Raw genomic sequence first — 23334 nt, 5'->3', positions numbered from 1 at the left:
AGGAACTGCTGCATAGTCTGGAGCTCCGCTCTGTCCTCGTAAAAGACCAAGTATGGACTTTTACAAGACAAGGCCCCAATTCTGAGACATCGAGCAGTAGATAGTGCCAGTAACATTACCGTTTTCCACGTGAAGTACTTGTCTTCTACCATCAACAGAGGTTCAAACCAGGAGGACTGTAGAAAATCCAACACTACATTCAGATCCCAAGGTGCCGCAGGCGGCACAAATGAAGGTTGGATGTGGAGTACCCCTTGCAAGAATGTCTGAACTTCTGGCAACACTGCCAATTTCTTCCGGAAGAAAATAGAGGGGGCTGAAATTTGGACCTTAATGGAACCCAGACGTAAGCCTTTATCCACACCAGCCTGCAGGAAACATAAGCAACGTCCCAAGTGAAACTCAGCAGGCGGATACGTGCGCTCCTCACACCAAGAGACATATCTCCTCCAGATATGATGATCGTGTTTTGACGTCACCGGTTTTCCTGAACCTTGGTAGCAATAACCTTTTTGGAAAGGCCCTTGTGAGCTAGGATGTTCTGCTCAACCTCCATGCTGTCAAACAAAATCACTGTAAGTCCGGGTAGACAAACGGTCCTTGTTGAAGAAGATCGCTTCTTAGTGGCAGAGACTAAGGGTCTTCGATGGACATGCCCAGAAGATCCGCGTACCACACCCTCCGAGGCCAATACGGGGCAATCAGAATTGCCTGGCCTCTGATTCCTGATTCGCTTTAGCACCCTTGGGAGCAATGGAATCAGAGGAAACCGGTAGACCAGCCGGTAAGGCCAAGGCGACGCCAGTGCATCCACTGACCTCTCCCGAGGGTCCCTGATTCGCGAGCAATACCAGGGAAGTTACTTGTTGAGACGAGAAGCCATCATGTCTATCTACGGGCAGCCCCACTGGTTGATGACCTGCTGGAACACCTGCTGGTGGAGACCCCACTCCCCCAAGTGGAGATCGTGACGACTCAGGAAGTCCGCTTCCCAGTTGTCCACACCCGGAATGAAGATTGCTGAAAGAGCTCTTGCATTTCTTTCCGCCCAGAGGAGTATCTTTGACACCTCTTGCATGCAGGCTCTGCTTTTTGTCCCTCCTTGTCGATTGATATACGCCACCACCGTGGCATTGTCAGACTGTACCTGGATCGCGTGATCCCTGAGCAGAGGAGAGGCCTGAAGCAGAGCACTGTAGATTGGCCGAAGATCCGGAATGTTGATCGGAAGGAGGCTTTCATGGGCTGACCACCTGCGCTGGAACTGTGCCCCTTGGGTGACAGCTCCTTATCCACTTAGACTCGCATCCGTCGGGAGGAGGGTCCAATCCTGGATCCCAAAACTCCGGCCTTCCAGAAGATTGGAGGACCGTAGCTACCACAGGAGGGAAATCCTGGCCTGAGGGGAAAGCCGAATCTTACGGTGCATCTGTAGATGTGATACGGACCACTTGCTCAGGAGATCCAACTGAAATGTTCTGGCATGGAACCTCCCATACTGGACCGCCTCGTATGAGGCAACCATCTTTCCCAACAATCTTATACAAAGATGGATCGACACTCGAGCAGGTCGGGAGCACCATGCGACCATCTCCTGAAGTGTTCTCGCCTTGTTCTCTGGTAAGAACACCTTCTGGGTCACAGTATCCAGCAACATCGCCGGGAACAGGAGCCTCTGAGTTGGTTCCAGGTGGGACTTCTGTAAGTTGAGGATCCACCCGTGGTGTGACAGAAGGTGTACAGTCCAGACGATTTGGAGCAATAAAAGCTCCCTAGATCTTGTTTTTATCAGAAGATCGTCCAAGTAAGGGACAACATTAACCCCCTGGACTCGGAGTTGGATCATCATCTCCGCCATCACCTTCGTGAATACCCTCGGGGCTGTAGACAAGACGAATGGCAGTTCCTGGAATTGGAAGTGATTATCCAGCAGGGCAAACCGCAGGTATGCCTGATGAGGCGGCCAAATCGGAATATGGAGCTAGGCGTCCTTGATATCCAAGGAGACCATGAATTCCTGTTCTTCCAGGCCCGCAATCACTGCTCGCAGGGATTCCATTTTGAACTTGAACACCTTCAAATAAGAATTCAAGGACTTTAGATTTAAAATGGGTCTTGCCGAACCATCCGGTCTTGGCACCACAAATTGGTTGGAGTAAAATGCGTTGCGGTATTGGTACTTGGAACAATGACGTGGGACTGGACCAACTTTTGGATGGCCTGTTGCAACGTAACTTACATATCCTCCAAAGCTGGTAAGCTTGATTTGAAAAATCGTTGGTGAGGAGTACTGTCGAACTCCAGCTTGTAGCTTTGAAAAACGAGATTTCTGACCAAGGTATCCTGGCAGGAGGTCTCCCAGACGTGGCTGAAATGCCGCAGTCATGCTCCCACCTCAAGATCCCCTCGGGGTGGATGGGCACCGTCATACTGAGGCCTTAGCGGAAGCAGAACTGGTGGTCTGTTCCTGAGAGCTGGCGCTTGCAGGCTTTCTGGACTTACTGCTGGTGCCTCTAGTCACATTGAAGGCACCTCTAGCCTTAGATCGAAATCTGTGAGACCGAAAAGACTGGACAGATGGCCCCGGGTAGGAGTGTCTCGTCGGTGGGGCTCCAGAGGGGAGAAACGTGGATTTCCCAGCCGTAACTTTGGAAATCCAGGTATCCAATTCAACCCCAAAGAGCCATTCCCCAGAAAAGGGGAGGGATTCAACACTACGTTTAGATTCTGCGACCGCAATCCACTGACGCAACCTCAAGACCCTGAGTGCCAACACTGCCATGGCAGAAGTCCTAACATTAATGTTCCACATATCCTTGAGCTAATCACAGAGGACACATGTAGTGTCCCGAATGTGTTTTAGAATGGTCACCATAGTAACCAAGGGCATATACCCCAAGAGGCCCCCCTGAATTTGAGTGGCCCAGGAATGAATGGTATGGGTCATCCAGCAACCCGCAATGACCGGCCTTTGTGATACACCTGCTGTCATGTAAACAGATTTGAGTGTAGTCTCTATCTTCCTATTTCCAGGATCCTTCATGGTAATGGAGCCTGGGGCAGGCAGCACCGACTTTTTGGACAGACGAGAAACTGATACAACCACCCCAGGGGTTCCTCCCAAAATTTCCTACCTTAAGGAGCAAATGGGAAAGTGTGAAAAAAAAATTTGGACACTTGCAATTTTTTTTCTAAATTTTTCCAGGCCAGCTTGAATAGGTCATCTAACTCTGTAGAGTCAGGGAAAGTGACATTAGGCTTGTTTTGTATAAAGAAAAACGACTGCTATGACGCAGCATCCTCTAGAGGGAGCTTTAACGTCCCATATAGCCAGAATTAGGGGTTCAATATGCTGAGCAGAATCAGGATCCCCACTAACGGGATCCAAATCATCCCCATCCTTCTTATATCATCTGTATCAGAGAGTAGAGCAGGTAACCCACTCTTTTGTGGACCTGCATGGGAGAGGTGGGGGGCTGTGCTGCAGCTAAATCTGCAACAGATTGTTGTAGTAGCTGAGTCTTCTGCACATTAGCAGTGAGCTGGGATGACATACCAGACATCATAGTTTTAAGAGACCCTAATCAGTGGGGCTCTGGACCCTCTCCCCCAGACCCTTCACTGATTTGTGAAGATTGGCTTGATTGTTCACAGGAAACAGAATCAGTAGATAATCAGGAGAGAATCTGATGTGACATACACTGCACAGCTTGTGTTTACCCATGTTTCACAGTAAGAACAATAACATACACAAAGACAGTAATATTGCAAGCCTGCCCTACTGTATGTGAGAGGTGACACAGAGAGAGATGGACACTAACACACCCTGAGCTGTATAGCCCCAGTGAGGCTGTCAGCTCACTATATTACAGTAAACACTAACCATTCCTGACCTACTGAGGACCCAGATAGTGTACACAAGCATCTCTCCCACTTTGCTACACCCTGTACCAGATATCCAGCGTGGCTGAGGAATCAGGAAGTGCTGTGTGAGCTGAGAATGGCTGCAGTAAGAAAGCGCCAAAACGCCTTAGGTCCCGCTCTGATGTAGCTCCGCCCCCTCCAATGGCACCGAAGTTACACTGATATATTATACTGGTAAAGTCTCCATATAGCTTAAAGGCATGTCCAAACTGCGGCCCTCCAGCTGTTGAGAAACTACACATCCCAGCATGCCCTGACACAGGTTTAGCATTCTCTGACAGCAAAACTGTGTCAGGGCATGCTGGGGATATGTAGTTTCACAACAGCTGGAGGGCCGCAGTTTGGACATGCCTGACTTAAAAACATCACAACAAGTGCTAGTCAAAGCATTTTTATCTCAGTCTACACGGGGGATCTTAGCACTTTTCATACTTTTAAATTCAAGGACCGTTTAAAGTACTTTTTTTTAAATTTAAATACACATGAACTGAACTAATATCGGATAAGGAAATAAAACTTTGCTCATCTATAACAACCCATATTTCCTACAAATTTAAAAGCCGTGAAGATGTGTAACAGATGTTCCTTAAGAAGACCTTACCTGAAGGCTTTCTACAACAGGGACGGGAGTCACCGGTGCGTGGACTGGTCCCATGCCTTCATAGAACGTGTATTCTGCCTTGTCCGTGCTAATGATTGTCCATGATGCACCATCGTTTATCATCTCTTTGTTTGGCTCTTTGGGACATGGAGTGGCCTTTATGTTTTTTATGGAAAAATAACATAAGGATCATTAATATTATTTGCAAAGAACACAGATATACAGTAAAGTTTAGAAAGGGCTTCAAATAGTATATATATATATATATATATATATATATATATATACACACACACACACACACACACACATCTGCTCTATCTATAGATGCAGATGTAGCCATGCTTATCTTTTCTGCCTGGCATGATCCTAATATATTAACTGAGCAATCACTAGCTTTGAATAGTCACAGCTTGGAATGCCATGCAGCATGCCGCATTGCATAAGATGAGCATGGCTACATCTATATACTGTATCTATCTATATATCTCTATACATATATATATATATATATATATATATATATACACATATATATATATATACACACACACACACACACACACACACACACATACACATATATATATATATATACACACACACACACACACACATATATATATGCCTACATACATACTGTACATACATAGTTGTTTGTTCTTCATAGGCTCCTACATGCATCGATGGATCTGGACCAAGCTTGGTACACATACCCTTCATTAGCCAAATTAGAATATTTGCAGGCCCCAATTACGACAATGCATATAGAAAATGCATTGGCCTGTTTCTGTGTCTGTATGTGAGGTCATGCTGTGATGTCATAATGGTAACTGCCGCCTATACCAGGACTGTGCTGCTGCTGCTCTGTCTCATACTCCTCCAGAGTCTTGGCAACACACAGCTCACCAGCAGTAGGTGATATCACCGGAAAAGCTACTCACATAAGGTTAGTGACTGGTCAAAGATAAGAGTAGCTTAGTGCAATGCCTCAGACTTGGAGAGTGATTAACGAGTCAGAGGAAATTGAGTTACAAATAATCTTCATCCTCCAACTGAACATGTTGGCAGGGTTCCAATTAAAAACATCCACCCCTTTTGGGGCCAGGACCATATTACAGTGCATCCAGAAAGTATTCACAGTGCTTCACTTTTTCCACATTACACACAATACCCCATGATTCCATGAATTTTTTTTTACTTTTTTTTTTTAGATTTGTGCAAACTTATTACAAATAAAAAATAAAATAAAAATAAGATTTTACTTACCGATAAATCTATTTCTCGTAGTCCGTAGTGGATGCTGGGACTCCGTAAGGACCATGGGGAATAGCGGCTCCGCAGGAGACAGGGCACAAGAATAAAAGCTTTAGGATCAGGTGGTGTGCACTGGCTCCTCCCCCTATGACCCTCCTCCAAGCCTCAGTTAGGATACTGTGCCCGGACGAGCGTACATAATAAGGAAGGATATTGAATCCCTGGTAAGACTCATACCAGCCACACCAATCACACCGTACAACTTGTGATCTGAACCCAGTTAACAGTATGATAACAACGAAGGAGCCTCTGAAAAGATGGCTCACAACAACAATAACCCGATTTAGTTAACAATAACTATGTACAAGTATTGCAGACAATCCGCACTTGGGATGGGCGCCCAGCATCCACTACGGACTACGAGAAATAGATTTATCGGTAAGTAAAATCTTATTTTCTCTGACGTCCTAGTGGATGCTGGGACTCCGTAAGGACCATGGGGATTATACCAAAGCTCCCAAACGGGCGGGAGAGTGCGGATGACTCTGCAGTACCGAATGAGAGAACTCCAGGTCCTCCTCAGCCAGGGTATCAAATTTGTAGAATTTAGCAAACGTGTTTGCCCCTGACCAAGTAGCTGCTCGGCAAAGTTGTAAAGCCGAGACCCCTCGGGCAGCCGCCCAAGATGAGCCCACTTTCCTTGTGGAATGGGCTTTCACAGATTTTGGCTGTGGCAGGCCTGCCACAGAATGTGCAAGCTGAATTGTACTACAAATCCAGCGAGCAATAGTCTACTTAGAAGCAGGAGCACCCAGCTTGTTGGGTGCATACAGGATAAACAGCGAGTCAGACTTTCTGACTCCCGCCGTCCTGGAAACATATATTTTCAGGGCCCTGACAACGTCAAGTAACTTGGAGTCCTCCAAGTCCCTAGTAGCCGCAGGCACCACAATAGGTTGGTTCATGTGAAAGGCAGAAACCACCTTAGGGAGAAATTGAGGACGAGTCCTCAATTCTGCCCTGTCAGAATGAAAAATTAAGTAAGGGCTTTTATATGATAAAGCCGCCAATTCTGACACACGCCTGGCTGAAGCCAGGGCTAACAGCATCGTCACCTTCCATGTGAGATATTTTAAGTCCACAGTGGTGAGTGGTTCAAACCAATGTGACTTAAGGAACCTCAAAACAACATTGAGATCCCAAGGTGCCACTGGAGGCACAAAAGGAGGTTGTATATGCAGTACCCCTTTTACAAATGTCTGAACTTCAGGTACTGAAGCCAGTTCTTTCTGGAAGAAAATCGACAGGGCCGAAATTTGAACCTTAATGGACCCTAATTTTAGGCCCATAGACAGTCCTGTTTGCAGGAAATGGAGGAAACGACCCAGTTGAAATTCCTCTGTAGGGGCCTTCTTGGCCTCACACCACGCAACATATTTTCGCCAAATGCGGTGATAATGTTTTGCGGTTACATCCTTCCTGGCTTTGACCAGGGTAGGGATGACTTCATCTGGAATGCCTTTTTCCTTCAGGATCCGGCGTTCAACCGCCATGCCGTCAAACGCAGCCGCGGTAAGTCTTGGAACAGACAAGGCCCCTGTTGGAGCAGGTCCTTTCTTAGAGGTAGAGGCCACGGGTCTTCCGTGAGCATCTCTTGAAGTTCCGGGTACCAAGTCCTTCTTGGCCAATCCGGAACCACGAGTATCGTTCTTACTCCTCTCCTTCTTATGATTCTCAGTACTTTTGGTATGAGAGGCAGAGGAGGGAACACATACACTGACTGGTACACCCACGGTGTCACCAGAGCGTCCACCGCTATTGCCTGAGGGTCCCTTGACCTGGCGCAATATCTGTCTAGTTTTTGTTTAGACGTGACGCCATCATGTCCACCTTTGGTTTTTCCCAACGGTTTACAATCAGGTGGAAGACTTCTGGGTGAAGTCCCCACTCTCCCGGGTGAAGGTCGTGTCTGCTGAGGAAGTCTGCTTCCCAGTTGTCCACTCCCGGAATGAACACTGCTGACAGAGCTATCACATGATTTTCCGCCCAGCGAAGAATCCTTGCAGCTTCTGCCATTGCTCTCCTGCTTCTCGTGCCGCCCTGTCTGTTTACGTGGGCGACTGACGTGATGTTGTCCGATTGGATCAATACCGCCTGACCCTGAAGCAGGGGTTTCGCTTGACTTAGGGCATTGTAAATGGCCCTTAGTTCCAGAATGTTTATATGAAGAGATGTTTCCATGCTTGACCACAAGCCCTGGAAATTTTTTCCCTGTGTGACTGCCCCCCAGCCTCTCAGGCTGGCGTCCGTGGTCACCAGGATCCAATCCTGAATGCCAAATCTGCGGCCCTCTAGTAGATGAGCACTCTGCAGCCACCACAGAAGAGACACCCTTGTCCTTGTCGACAGGGTTATCCGCTGATGCATCTGAAGATGCGATCCGGACCATTTGTCCAGTAGATCCCACTGAAACGTTCTTGCATGGAATCTTCCGAATGGAATCGCTTCGTAAGAAGCCACCATTTTTCCCAGGACCCTCGTGCACTGATGCACTGACACCTGGCCTGGTTTTAGGAGGTTCCTGACTAGCTCGGATAACTCCCTGGCCTTCTCCTCCGGGAGAAACACCTTTTTCTGGACTGTGTTCAGAATCATTCCTAGGAACAGTAGACGTGTCGTTGGAATCAGCTGCGATTTTGGAATATTTAGGATCCACCCGTGCTGACGTAACACTACCTGAGATAGTGCTACTCCGACTTCTAACTGTTCCCTGGACCTTGCCCTTATCAGGAGATCGTCCAAGTAAGGGATAATTAAGATGCCTTTTCTTCGAAGAAGAATCATCATTTCGGCCATTACCTTGGTAAAGACCCGAGGTGCCGTGGACAACCCAAACGGCAGCGTCTGAAACTGATAATGACAGTTTTGTACTACAAACCTGAGGTACCCTTGATGAGACGGGTAGATTGGGACGTGGAGATAAGCATCCTTGATGTCCAGAGACACCATATAGTCCCCTTCTTCCAGGTTTGCTATCACCGCTCTGAGTGATTCCATCTTGAATTTGAACCTCTTTATGTAAGTGTTCAGGGATTTTAGATTTAAAATTGGTCTCACCGAGCCGTCCGGCTTCGGTACCACAAACAGCGTGGAATAATACCCCTTTCCCTGTTGTAGGAGGGGTACCTTGATTATCACCTGCTGGGAATACAGCTTGTGAATGGCTTCCAAAACTGCCTCCCTGTCGGAGGGAGACTTTGGTAGAGCAGACTTCAGGAACCGGCGAGGGGGAAACACCTCGAATTCCAGTTTGTACCCCTGCGATACCACCTGTAGAATCCAGGGGTCCACTTGCGAGTGAGCCCACTGTGCGTTGAAATTCTTGAGACGGGCCCCCACCATGTCTGAGTCTGCTTGTAAAGCCCCAGCGTCATGCTGAAGACTTGGCAGAAGCAGGGGAGGGCTTCTGCTCCTGGGAAGCGGCTGCATGGTGCAGTCTTTTTCCCCTTCCTCTGCCCCGGGGCAGGAAGGAATGGCCTTTAGCTCGCTTGTACTTATGGGAACGAAAGGACTGAGTTTGAAAAGACGGTGTCTTTTTCTGCTGATGTGAAGTGACCTGGGGTAAAAAGGTGGATTTTCCAGCCGTTGCCGTGGCCACCAGGTCCGATAGACCAGCCCCAAATAACTCCTCCCCTTTATACGGCAATACTTCCATATGTCGTTTGGAATCCGCATCGCCTGACCACTGTCGCGTCCATAACGCTCTTCTGGCAGAAATGGACATAGCACTTACTCTTGATGCCAGGGTGCAAATATCCCTCTGTGCATCAAGCATATATAGTAATGCATCCTTCAAATGCTCTATAGTTAACAGTATATTGTCCCTATCCAGGGTATCAATATTTTCAGTCAGGGAATCCGACCACGCGACGCCAGCACTGCACATCCAGGCTGAAGCGATTGCTGGTCGCAGTATAACACCAGTATGTGTGTATATACTTTTAAGAATATTTTCCAGCCTTCTATCTGCTGGTTCTTTGAGGGTGGCCGTATCAGGAGACGGTAACGCTACTTGTTTAGATAAACGTGTGAGCGCCTTATCTACCCTAGGGGGTGTTTCCCAACGTGTCCTAACCTCTAACGGGAAAGGATATAGTGCCAATAATTTTTTAGAAATTGGCAGTTTTTTGTCGGGGGAAACCCACGCTTTATCACACACCTCATTTAACTCATCTGACTCAGGGAAAACTATTGGTAGTTTTTTCACACCCCACATAATACCCTTCTTTGTGGTACTTGTAGTGTCAGAAATGTTCAATGCTTCCTTCATTGCCGTGATCATGTAACGTGTGGCCCTACTGGACATTACGTTTGTCTCCTCACCGTCGACACTAGACTCAGTATCTGTGTCTGGGTCTGTGTCGACCCACTGAGGTATCGGGCGTTTTAGGGCCCCTGACGGTGTCTGAGACGCCTGGACAGGCACTAATTGATTTGCCGGCTGTCTCATGTCATCAACCGTTCTTTGCAAAGTGCTGACATTATCACTTAATTCTTTAAATACGATCATCCAGTCAGGTGTCGACTCCCTAGGGGGTGACATCACTAACCCAGGCAATTGCTCCGCCTCCACATCATTTTCCTCCTCATACATGTCGACACACATGTACCGACACACAGCACACACACCGGGAATGCTCTGATAGAGGACAGGACCCCACAAGCCCTTTGGAGAGACAGAGGGAGAGTCTGCCAGCACACACCAAGCGCTATATATATATACAGGGATAACCTTATATAAGTGTTATTCCCTTATAGCTGCTGTTTATATAGTTTTTAGCTGCCAATAGTGCCCCCCCCTTCTCTTTTTTACCCTGATTCAGTAGCAAGTCTGCAGGGGAGAGTCAGGGAGCCGTCCTTCCAGCGGAGCTGTGAGGGAAAATGGCGCTTGTGTGCTGAGGAGATAGGCTCCGCCCCTTCACGACGTCCTTATCTCCCGCTTTTTCTGTAAAAAATGGCAGGGGTTAAAATACATCCATATAGCCCCAGAGCTATATGTGATGTATTCTTTAGCCAATCTAAGGTATATCATGTTATATTGCGTCTCAGGGCGCTCCCCCCCAGCGCCCTGCACCCTCAGTGACCGGAGTGTGAAGTGTGCTGAGAGCAATGGCGCACAGCTGCGGTGCTGTGCGCTACCTTAGTCTGAAGACAGGATCGTCTTCTGCCGCCGATTTCACCGGACCTCTTCGCTCTTCTGGCTCTGTAAGGGGGCCGGCGGCGCGGCTCCGGGACCCATCCAGGCTGAACCTGTGATCGTCCCTCTGGAGCTAATGTCCAGTAGCCTAAGAAACCCGATCCACTCTGCACGCAGGTGAGTCCGTTTCTTCTCCCCTTAGTCCCACGATGCAGTGAGCCTGTTGCCAGCAGGACTCACTGAAAATAAAAAACCTAAAATATACTTTTATTCTAAGCAGCTCAGGAGAGCCACCTAGCCTGCACCCTTCTCGTTCGGGCACAAAAATCTAACTGAGGCTTGGAGGAGGGTCATAGGGGGAGGAGCCAGTGCACACCACCTGATCCTAAAGCTTTTATTCTTGTGCCCTGTCTCCTGCGGAGCCGCTATTCCCCATGGTCCTTACGGAGTCCCAGCATCCACTAGGACGTCAGAGAAATAGGATTTTAATTACCTACCGGTAAATCCTTTTCTCGTAGTCCGTAGAGGATGCTGGAGTCCACACCAGTACCATGGGGTATAGATGGGTCGAATAGGAGCCATCAGCACTTAATGAGTTTGAGAGTGTGGGCTGGCTCATCCCTCTATGCCCCTCCTACCAGACTCAGTCTAGAAACTGTGCCCGAGGAGACGGACATAGTCACAGATAGTGGCGAGATTCACACCAGCTCACACAGAAGGTAAACCAAGCTTAACTAGCTTGAAACATCAGCAACAGCTGAAAAATATTACTTACCAAGTAACAAAACAGTACTTAACCAAGAACTAAGCAGTACTGAACTAAGTAACCACTGCAGGATCACGAAGCGCTGGGCTGGCGCCCAGCATCCTCTTAGGACTACGAGAAAAGGATTTATCGGTAGGTAATTAAAATCCTATTTTCTCTTATGTATTAGAGGATATTGGGGTCCACATTAGTACCATGGGGATGTACCAAAGCTCCCAGAACGGGAGGTAGAGCACGGAGGCTCCTGCAGAACGGATTGACCAAACTTCAGGTCCTCAGAGGCCAAAGTATTGAACTTGTAGAACTTTGTAAACGTGTTCGACCCAGACCAAGCAGCCGCTCGGCAAAGCTGTAAAGCTGAGACACCCCGGACAGCCACCCAGGAAGAACCCACCTTACGAGTAGAGTGGGCCTTAACAGACGTAAGACACGGCAATCCTGCTGTAGAATACGCATGCTGGATTGTGAACCTGATCCAGCGAGCGTTTGTCTGCTTAGAAGCAGTACACCCAAGTTTCTTGGGATCATACAGGACAAACAGAGTCCGATTTTCTGTGACGAGCTGTCCTCTTCACATAGATTTTCAGAGCCCTTACAACATCCAAGGACTTTGATGAAACTGAGAAGTCAGTAGCAACTGGCAACACAAGAGGTTGGTTGATATTAAAATGCCGACACAACCTTCGGAAGGAACTGCGGATGTGTCCGGAGCTCAGCTCTATCTTCATGGAAGATCAAGTATGAGCTTTTACACGACAAAGCCCCCAACTCCGACACATGTCTAGCAGAAGCTAAGGCCAGCAAAGTGACAGCCTTCCACGTGAGAAACTTGACCTCAACCACCTGTAGAGGCTCAAACCAGTCCGACTGGAGGAACTGCAACACCACGTTAAGATCCCAGGGCGCCGTAGGCAGTACAAAGGGAGGTTTGATGTGCAGAACTCCCTTCAAAAAGGTCTGAACCTCAGGAAGGGCAGCCTACTGTTTCTGGAAGAAAATGGATAGGGCTGAAATCTGGACCTTTAAAGAACCGAATCTCAGGCATATATCCACACCTGCTTGGAGGAAGAGGAGAAATCGTCCAAGTTTAAACTCCGCCGTAGGAAACTTCTTGGATTCACACCAAGACACATACTTTCTCCAAATGCGATGGTAATGCTTTGACGTTACTCCTTTCCTAGCCTGTATCAGGGTAGGAATAACCTTGTTCGGAATGCCCTTCCCAGCTAATATCTGGCGTTCAACCTCCATGCTGTCAAGCGTAGCCGCGGTAAGTCTTGATAAGCGAACGGCCCCTGTTGCAGCAGGTCCTCCCGAAGAGAAAGAGGCCTCGGCTCTTCTAGCAGTAGATCCAGCAGATCAGCATACCAAGCCCTGCTTTCCCAGTGCAGAGCAATGAGGATTGCCTAAACTCTTGTTCTCCTTATGAGTTTTAGAACCCTTGGAATGAGTGGAAGTGGAAGAAACACGTACACCGACTGGAACACCCATGGAGTCACTAGGGCGTCCACCGTCACTGCTTGTGGGACCCTCGACCTGGATCAATATCGCCAAAGCTTCTTGTTGAGACGAGAGGCCATCGTGTCTATTTTGGGTACGCCCCAAAGATCTGTTACCTCCTTGAATACCTCCGAATGGAGACCCCACACTCCTGGATGGAGATAGTGTCTGCTGAGGAAGTCCGCTTCCCAGTTGTCTACTCCCGGAATGAAGATTGCCGACAGCGCCAACGCGTGTTTTTCCACCCAGAGGATGATTGTTACATCTGACATTACAGCTCTGCTCTTCATTTCACCCTCTCAGTTGATGGAAGCCACTGTCGTTACATTGTCCGACTGCACTTGAATGGCCCGATTTCTCAGAAGATGGGCCGCATGGAGAAGACCGTTGTAGACAGCTCTTAGTTCCAGAATGTTTATCGGTAGGCCAGCTTCCAGACTTGACCACCTTCCTTGGAAAGTTTCCCCTTGAGTGACTGCGCCAAAGCCCCGGAGAATTGCATCCGTGGTTCTAAGGATCCAGTCCTGAATCCCGAACCTGCGGCCCTCCAGAAGGTGAGGTAATTGCAGCCACCAGAGGAGTGAGATCCTGGCCCTTGACGACAGACGTATTCTCTGGTGCATGTGTAGACGAGATCCCGACCATTTGTCCAGGAGATCCAGTTGGAAGAACAGAGCATGAAATCTCCCGTACTGCAGAGCCTCGTAAGAGGCCACCATCTTCCCCAGAAGGCGAATGCACTGATGAACAGTCACCCGGGCTGGCTTCAGGACATCCCGGACCATTGTTTGTATGACCAACGCTTTTTCCTCTGGAAGAAACAACCTCTGCACTTCCGTGTTGAGGATCATTCACAGAAATGACAACCTCCTGGTTGGTTACAAATGTGATTTTGGAAGACTCAGGATCCAACCATGTTCCCTGAGAAGCTGGGTCGTGAGAGCTATGGACTGTAATAGCTTCTCCTTGGACGATGCTTTTATCAGCAGATCATCCAGATATGGAATTATGTTCAACCCCTGTCTGCGAAGCAGAACCATCATTTCCGCCATCACCTTGGTGAATACCCTCGGTGCTGGGAGAGGCCGAATGGAGGGGCCTGGAATTGAAAATGACAGTCCAAATAGGAGATAAGCTTGATGCGGCGGCCAAATCGAAATGTGGAGGTACGCATCCTTGATATCCAGGTATACCAGGAATTCACCCTCCTCCAGACCTGATGTCACCGCCCTTAGAGACTCCATTTTGAACTTGAATTCCCTCAGAAAGGGGTTTAGTGATTTTAAGTTCAGAATGGGCCTGACCAAACTAGAAGGGCCCTAGTCAGGGAGGTGACCAATAACCCGATGGTCACTCTGTCAGAGCTACAGCATTCCTCTGTGGAGAGAGGAGAACCTTCCAGAAGGACAACCATCTCTGCAGCAATCCACTATTCATTCCTGTATGGTAAGAGTGGCCAGACGAAAGCCACTCCTTAGTAAAAAAGCACATGGCAGCCCACCTGGAGTTTGCCAAAATGCACCTGAAGGACTCTCTGATAATGAGAAACAAAATTCTCTGGTATGATGAGACAAAGATTGAACTCTTTGGCGTGAATGCTAGGCGTCATGTTTGGAGGAAACCAGGCACCGCTCATCACCACACTAATACCATCCCTACAGTGAAGCATGGTGGTGGCAGCATCATGCTGTGGGGATGTTTTTCAGCGGCAGGAACTGATGGACTAGTCAAGATACAGGGAACGATGAATGCAGCAATGTACAGAGACATCCTGGATGAAAACCTGCTCCAGAGCGCTCTTGACCTCAGAATGGGGCAACGGTTCATCTTTCAGCAGGACAACGACCCTAAGCACACAGCCAAGATATCAAAGGAGTGGCTTCAGGACAACTCTGTGAATGTCCTTGAGTGGCCCATCCAGAGCCCAGACTTGAATCCGATTGAACATCTCTGGAGAGATCTGAAAATGGCTGTGCACCGACGCTTCCCATCCAACCTGATGGAGCTTGAGAGGTTCTGCAAGGAGGAATGGGCGAAACTGCCCAAAAGGTGTGCCAAGCTTGTGGCATCATATTCAAAGAGACTTGAGGCTGTAATTGCTGCCAAAATGTGCATCAACAAAGTAATGCGCAAAGGCTGCGAATACTTATGTACATGTAATTTCTTAGTATTTTATTTTTAATAAGTTTGTGAAAAATATTATTTTTGGCGTTTTTTCCGCGAAAATGCGTCTTAGACACAAGGTAATGTTATAGGACGCACATGCAGCTTCCGATTAAAATTATATGCAGCAAGCCTATATTCTGCGTAACTGCGACTGTATTTGCATCCGAAATGCCACGTTACAGTGATTTCCAGGAAAACCCAGTAGCAAAGCATTTCGAATGCAAATACAGTCACGGTCACACACAGAATATAGGGGGGCTGCATATCATTTCAATCGGCAGAATCTGTTTGCACGTCCTATTACATTACTTTGTGTCTAAGACACATTTTCAGGGAAATATGCAAATAAAGCCGCTCAGCGCTGGCGAGTCATACGGCACTTACGCGTTGTGTAACGCGACTTGTAGCGCATGGAGCAAAGATGTAAGAGAGCACATATGTAGGCTCCTACATGGCTTGATGGATCTGGACCAAACTTAGTACACATACCCTGCATACTGAAAATACTGGCGGGGTTGCAAGTGAAATATTTCAGCCCTTTCGGACCCAGGGCCCCATATTACATATACATGTGTTTGTGTTTATTTAAGTAATGTGGTCGCGTGTGCACCCCATCCATAGGTATGGCAGGTGTGATGGAGATATATTTATCTCTTATATAAAGATCCTAACCCAGGGAGCCTGTTCTGGGCCTTCCACTGGATGGATTTGGATGAAAACATTTAATGAACTGTAATAACTGACATAAATGACCATAATTCAGTGGCCTGAAATAACTGACTGAAATAACCATAAATCAACTAAGATAACTAACAGAAATGGAGGTGGGAAGACAAAAAATGTTGTGTACCCAAAAGCCTTGGAATTGCAACATTGATAACAGAAAGAAAAAAACTTTAAACCCATCTCGCAACAGAAAAGTGATTAGAAAACTGAATAGAAAAAAAAGCTGGGGATCAGGGCTACTGGTGACACCCCAAATACGAAAACGACACTAGAAAGACACTTTTTTCTTGATGTGTTGACAGTTACATGCTAATTATATATATATATATATATATATATATATATATATATATATATATATATATATATATATAATAAGAATTTACTCACCGGTAATTCTATTTCTCGTAGTCCGTAGTGGATGCTGGGTACTCCGTAAGGACAATAGGGAATAGACGGGCTCCGCAGGAGACTGGGCACTCTAAAAGAAAGATTAGGTACTATCTGGTGTGCACTGGCTCCTCCCTCTATGCCCCTCCTCCAGACCTCAGTTAGGGAAACTGTGCCCGGAAGAGCTGACACTACAAGGAAAGGATTTGGAATCCAGGGTAAGACTCATACCAGCCACACCAATCACACCGTACAACTCGTGATAACTATACCCAGTTAACAGTATGAATAACAACTGAGCCTCACTGAACAGATGGCTCATAACAATAACCCTTTAGTTAAGCAATAACTATATAAGTATTGCAGACAATCCGCACTTGGGACGGGCTCCCAGCATCCACTACGGACTACGAGAAATAGAATTACCGGTGAGTAAATTCTTATTTTCTCTGACGTCCTAGTGGATGCTGGGTACTCCGTAAGGACCATGGGGATTATACCAAAGCTCCCAAACGGGCGGGAGAGTGCGGATGACTCTGCAGCACCGAATGAGCAAACTCAAGGTCCTCCTCAGCCAGGGTATCAAACTTGTAGAATTTTGCAAACGTGTTTGATCCCGACCAGGTAGCAGCTCGGCAAAGTTGTAAAGCCGAGACCCCTCGGGCAGCCGCCCAAGAAGAGCTCACCTTCCTCGTGGAATGGGCTTTGACTGATTTAGGATGCGGCACTCCAGCCGTAGAATGTGCGAGTTGAATCGTGCAACAGATCCAGCGAGCAATAGTCTGCTTAGAAGCAGGAGGACCCAGCTTGTTGGGTGCATGCAGGATAAACAGCGAGTCGGTTTTTCTGACTTTAGCCGTCCTGGAAACATAGATTTTCAGGGCCCGGATTACGTCCAGCAACTTGGAAGCCTCCAAGTCCCGAGTAGCAGCAGGCACCACAATAGGTTGGTTCAAATGAAACGCTGATACCACCTTAGGGAGAAATTGGGGACGAGTCCTCAATTCTGCCCTGTCCATATGGAAGATCAGATAGGGGCTTTTACATGACAAAGCCGCCAATTCTGACACACGCCTAGCCGAAGCCAAGGCCAAAAGCATGACCACTTTCCACGTGAGATATTTCAACTCCACGGTCTGAAGTGGCTCAAACCAATGTGATTTTAGGAAATCCAACACAACGTTGAGATCCCAAGGTGCCACTGGGGGCACAAAAGGGGGCTGAATATGCAGCACTCCCTTAACAAACGTCTGAACTTCAGGCAGTGAAGCCAGTTCTTTTTGAAAGAAAATAGACAGGGCCGAAATCTGGACTTTAATGGATCCCAATTTTTGGCCCATAGTCACTCCTGACTGTAGGAAGTGCAGAAATCGACCCAGCTGAAATTCTTCTGTTGGGGCCTTCATAGCCTCACACCCAGCAACATATATCGCCATATGCGGTGATAATGTTTTGCTGTCACATCCTTCCTAGCTTTTATCAGCGTAGGAATGACTTCAACCGGACTGCCCTTTTCCATCAGGATCCGGCGTTCAACCGCCATGCCGTCAAACGCAGCCGCGGTAAGTCTTGGAACAGACAGGGCCCCTGCTGTAGCAGGTCCTGTCTGAGAGGCAGAGGCCAAGGGTCCTCTGAGATCATTTCTTGTAGTTCCGGGTACCAAGTCCTTCTTGGCCAATCCGGAACGACGAGTATAGTTCTTACTCCTCTCTTTCTTATTATCCTCAGTACCTTTGGTATGAGAGGAAGAGGAGGGAACACATAAACCGACTGGTACACCCACGGTGTCACTAGAGCGTCCACAGCTATCGCCTGAGGGTCCCTTGACCTGGCGCAATATCTTTTTCGCTTTTTGTTGAGGCGGGACGCCATCATGTCCACCTGTGGCCTTTCCCAACGATTTACAATCAGCTGGAAGACTTCTGGATGAAGTCCCCACTCTCCCGGGTGGAGGTCGTGCCTGCTGAGGAAGTCTGCTTCCCAGTTGTCCACTCCCGGAATGAACACTGCTGACAGTGCTATCACGTGATTTTCCGCCCATCGGAGAATCCTTGTGGCTTCTGCCATCGCCATCCTGCTTCTTGTGCCGCCCTGTCGGTTTACATGGGCGACCGCCGTGATGTTGTCTGACTGAATCAGCACCGGCTGGTTTTGAAGCAGGGGTCTTGCCTGACTTAGGGCATTGTAAATGGCCCTTAGTTCCAGAATATTTATGTGTAGGGAAGCTTCCTGACTCGACCATTGTCCTTGGAAGTTTCTTCCCTGAGTGACTGCCCCCCAACCTCGGAGGCTTGCATCCGTGGTCACCAGGACCCAGTCCTGTATGCCGAATCTGCGGCCCTCGAGTAGATGAGCACTCTGCAGCCACCACAGCAGAGACACCCTGGCCCTCGGGGACAGGGTGATCAGCCGATGCATCTGAAGATGCGATCCGGACCACTTGTCTAACAGATCCCACTGAAAGATCCGTGCATGGAATCTGCCGAATGGAATTGCCTCGTAAGAAGCTACCATCTTTCCCAGGACTCGCGTGCAGTGATGCACCGACACCTGTTTTGGTTTTAGGAGGTCTCAGACCAGAGATGACAACTCCTTGGCCTTCTCCTCCGGGAGAAACACCTTCTTCTGTTCTGTGTCCAGAATCATACCCAGGAACAGCAGACGCGTCGTAGGAACCAGCTGCGACTTCGGGATATTCAGAATCCAGCCGTGCTGTTGTAGCACTTCCTGAGATAGTGCTACTCCGACCAACAACTGCTCCCTGGACCTCGCCTTTATAAGGAGATCGCCCAAGTACGGGATAATTATAACTCCCTTCATTCGAAGGAGTATCATCATTTCGGCCATTACTTTGGTAAATACCCTCGGTGCCGTGGACAGACCAAACGGCAACGTCTGGAATTGGTAATGGCAGTCCTGTACCACAAAACGGAGGTACACCTGGTGAGGTGGGTAAATGGGGACATGTAGGTAAGCATCCTTGATGTCCAGTGATACCATGTAATCCCCCTCTTCCAGGCTTGCAATAACCGCCCTGAGCGATTCCATTTTGAACTTGAACTTCCTTATATAAGTGTTCAAGGATTTCAAATTTAGAATGGGTCTCACCGAACCGTCTGGTGTCGGTACCACAAACATTGTGGAATAGTAACCCCGTCCCTGTTGAAGGAGGGGAACTTTTATTATCACCTGCTGGAGGTACAGTTTATGAATTGCCGCCAGTACTACCTCCCTGTCCTGGGGAGTAGCTGGCAAGGCTGATTTGAGGTAACGGCGAGGGGGAGACGTCTCGAACTCCAGCTTGTATCCCTGAGATACCACTTGTAGAACCCAGAGATCCACCTGTGAGCGAACCCACTGGTCGCTGAAGTTCCGGAGACGGGCCCCCACCGCACCTGGCTCCACCAGTGGAGCCCCAGCGTCATGCGGTGGACTTAGTGGAAGCAGGGGTTGGATTTTTGTTCTTGGGAACTGGCTGTATGGTGCAGCTTTTTCCCTCTACCCCTGCCTCTGGGCAGAAAGGACGCGCCTTTAACCCGCTTGCCTCTCTGGGGCCGAAAGGACTGTACCTGATAATACGGTGCTTTCTTAGGCTGTGAGGGAACCTGAGGTAAAAATGTCGACTTCCCAGCTGTTGCTGTGGAAACTAGGTCCGAGAGACCATCCCCAAACAATTCCTCACCCTTGTAAGGCAAAACCTCCATGTGCCTTTTAGAATCCGCATCACCTGTCCACTGCCGAGTCCATAATACTCTCCTGGCAGAAATGGACATTGCATTAATTCTAGATGCCAGCCGGCAAATATCCCTCTGTGCATCTCTCATATATAAGACAACGTCTTTAATATGCTCTATGGTTAGCAAAATCGTATCCCTGTCGAGGGTATCAATATTTTCTGACAGGGTATCGGACCAAGCTGCTGCAGCACTACACATCCAAGCTGAAGCAATTGCAGGTCTCAGTATAGTACCTGAGTGTGTATATACAGACTTCAGGATATAGCCTCCTGCTTTCTATCCGCAGGCTCCTTTAAGGCGGCCGTATCCTGAGACGGCAGTGCCACCTTTTTTTTGACAAGCGTGTGAGTGCCTTATCCACCCTCGGGGATGTCTCCCAACGTAACCTGTCCTCTGGCGGGAAAGGGTACGCCATCAGTAACTTTTTAGAAATCACTAGTTTCTTATCGGGGGAAGCCCACGCTTTTTCACACACTTCATTCAACTCATCTGATGGGGGAAAAACCACTGGTTGCTTTTTCTCCCCAAACATAATACCCTTTTTAGTGGTACCCGGGTTAATGTCAGAAATGTGCAACACATTTTTCATTGCCGTAATCATGCAACGGATGGCCCTAGTGGAATGTACATTAGTCTCGTCCTCGTCAACACTGGAGTCAGACTCTGTGTCGACATCTGTGTCTGCCATCTGAGGTAGCGGGCGTTTTTGAGCCCCTGATGGCCTTTGAGACGCCTGGGCAGGCACTGGCTGAGAAGCCGGCTGTCCCACAGCTGTTATGTCATCAAACCTTTTATGCAAGGAGTTGACACTGTCGTGTAAAACCTTCCACATATCCATCCACTCTGTTGTCGACCCCGCAGGGGGTGACATCACACTTATCGGCACCTGCTCCGCCTCCACATAAGCCTCCTCATCAAACATGTCGACACAGCCATACCAACACACCGCACACACACAGGGAATGCTCTGACTGAGGACAGGACCCCACAAAGTCCTTTGGGGAGACAGAGAGAGAGTATGCCAGCACACACCACAGCGCTATATAATCAGGGATTTACACTAACACAAAGTGATTTTTCCCTATAGCTGCTTTACATATACAGTTTTGCGCCTAAATTTAGTGCCCCCCCTCTCTTTTTTACCCTTTGAGCCTGGAAACTGCAGGGGAGAGCCTGGGGAGCTGTCTTCCAGCGGAGCTGTGAAGAGGAAATGGTGCCAGTGTGCTGAGGGAGATAGCCCCGCCCCCTTCTCGGCGGACTTCTCCCGCTCTTATATTTATATTATGGCGGGTGATTTTTGCACATATATAGTTTTTTAGACTATATTATGTGCTGTTTGCCAATGTAATGTACTCTAATTGCAGCCCAGAGCGCCCCCCCCCCCCCCCAGCGCCCTGCACCCATCAGTGACCGGAGTATGTGGTGTGCATAGGCAGCAATGGCGCACAGCTGCAGTGCTGTGCGCTACCTTAATGAAGACCGGAGTCTTCAGCCGCCGATTTCCAGGATGTCTTCTTGCTTCTGGCTCTGCAAGGGGGACGGCGGCGCGGCTCCGGGACCGGACGACCGAGGCTGGGCCTGTGTTCGATCCCTCTGGAGCTAATGGTGTCCAGTAGCCTAGAAGCCCAAGCTAGCTGCAAGCAGGTAAATTCGCTTCTCTCCCCTAACTCCCTCGTAGCAGTGAGTCTGTTGCCAGCAGATCTCACTGAAAATAAAAAACCTAACAAATACTTTCTTTACTAGAAGCTCAGGAGAGCCCCTAGTGTGCAACCAGCTCGAGCCGGGCACAGATTCTATCTGAGGTCTGGAGGAGGGGCATAGAGGGAGGAGCCAGAGCACACCAGATAGTACCTAATCTTTCTTTTAGAGTGCCCAGTCTCCTGCGGAGCCCGTCTATTCCCCATGGTCCTTACGGAGTACCCAGCATCCACTAGGACGTCAGAGAAATATATATATATATATATATATATATATATATATAAAACATTATGTTATGGTTATAATAATTTTAATGGTGTATGGTGCACCTGCACCCTTTGTTCCTATGTTGTAGTATTACAGTACTTAGTCCCAGCAAGGTAGCACATCCCATTATAATAAGCTAGGGTGTGCAGTCCAGGCCCCGTTTCCATATAGTTTTTTATATATATATATATATATACACACATACACACACACACATAGGTCCACGGTTATCTTGACCAGTTTTCTATGCCTAGGCACAACATGATTTATTAGCATAAACCCTTCATCTATTGTTCTCAGATGCAATACAATACAATATAGCAGGGTATTAAGTCATTAAAGCAGGGGATTAAGTCAGACTGGCCAGTCTCAGTTAATCCTATTGAAAGGTCAAGATAAACGAGGACCCATCTGAATATACACACTTCTATATCTTACATATTATAGTTGCTCCCACCTGCAAGAATTTTTTACATTCATTTCTAAGACGCATGTTTGGAAATCAGCAAAACAGTATGTGCAAGAAAAAAATTTATCCTCTTACTGGCACTGGATGCTTTAATATGTGCAGCACTGTCATTTAATAGGTGAACGGAAAAAACTATGGATTTTGGAGGAATTATTGAGAGGAATGGAGGGGACAAAAAAAAAAAAAGACCCCACTCACTTGAAACTGGATTATTCGTTCCTGAGAAAGGCACAAGTACATTCTCTCTGTATCCTTCAGGTAGAACGCACATTTATGGAGCTGGGAGACTGGATCATCTGCATCTAATAATGCTGTCTGTTTATCCACCTTCCGGATAATCTGCAGATAATGCAAAAAATATTCTATTATGGGGACAGGAAGGAAGAGGTGATAGATGCAGTTAGATCCAGGGATTGTCCACATTCAGAGGCGTGGTCAAGTCATCTGAGTAATTACATATGCTGATACAGCCAAAGTCTCAAGCAGTGTAAGGAATATTTGCAGTTTGGTCTGTCTTGTCCTTTATAAATAGATTATCGCAATATTTTAAATTTCAGTAAACAGTATCATTTGTCCAGTAAAAACATGTAACATTAATTCAGTTATTTCAGGGTATAGGGGAAGAGGGTGTGGATT

General features: G+C 47.8%; 1 protein-coding gene across 3 annotated transcripts in view; it reads right to left on the bottom strand.

Annotated features, from left to right (window-relative positions):
- The window catches only part of RBPJ (recombination signal binding protein for immunoglobulin kappa J region), a 258611-nt gene that overhangs the window by 11787 nt on the left and 223490 nt on the right, over nt 1-23334 (bottom strand). For all 3 annotated transcript variants that reach the window (XM_063922124.1, XM_063922134.1, XM_063922145.1), the window contains exons 8-9: nt 22897-23037; nt 4526-4681 (exon numbers count right to left, since the gene is read on the bottom strand). In XM_063922124.1, the coding sequence (XP_063778194.1) occupies nt 4526-4681; nt 22897-23037 (297 nt within the window). The remainder of the gene's footprint in view (nt 1-4525; nt 4682-22896; nt 23038-23334) is intronic.

Source organism: Pseudophryne corroboree, chromosome 1 (assembly GCF_028390025.1).
Source record: "Pseudophryne corroboree isolate aPseCor3 chromosome 1, aPseCor3.hap2, whole genome shotgun sequence".
NCBI classification, from domain to species: Eukaryota; Metazoa; Chordata; class Amphibia; order Anura; family Myobatrachidae; genus Pseudophryne; species Pseudophryne corroboree.
Note: the sequence above shows the minus strand (reverse complement) of the source record. Positions and strands in the feature narration are given on the sequence as shown.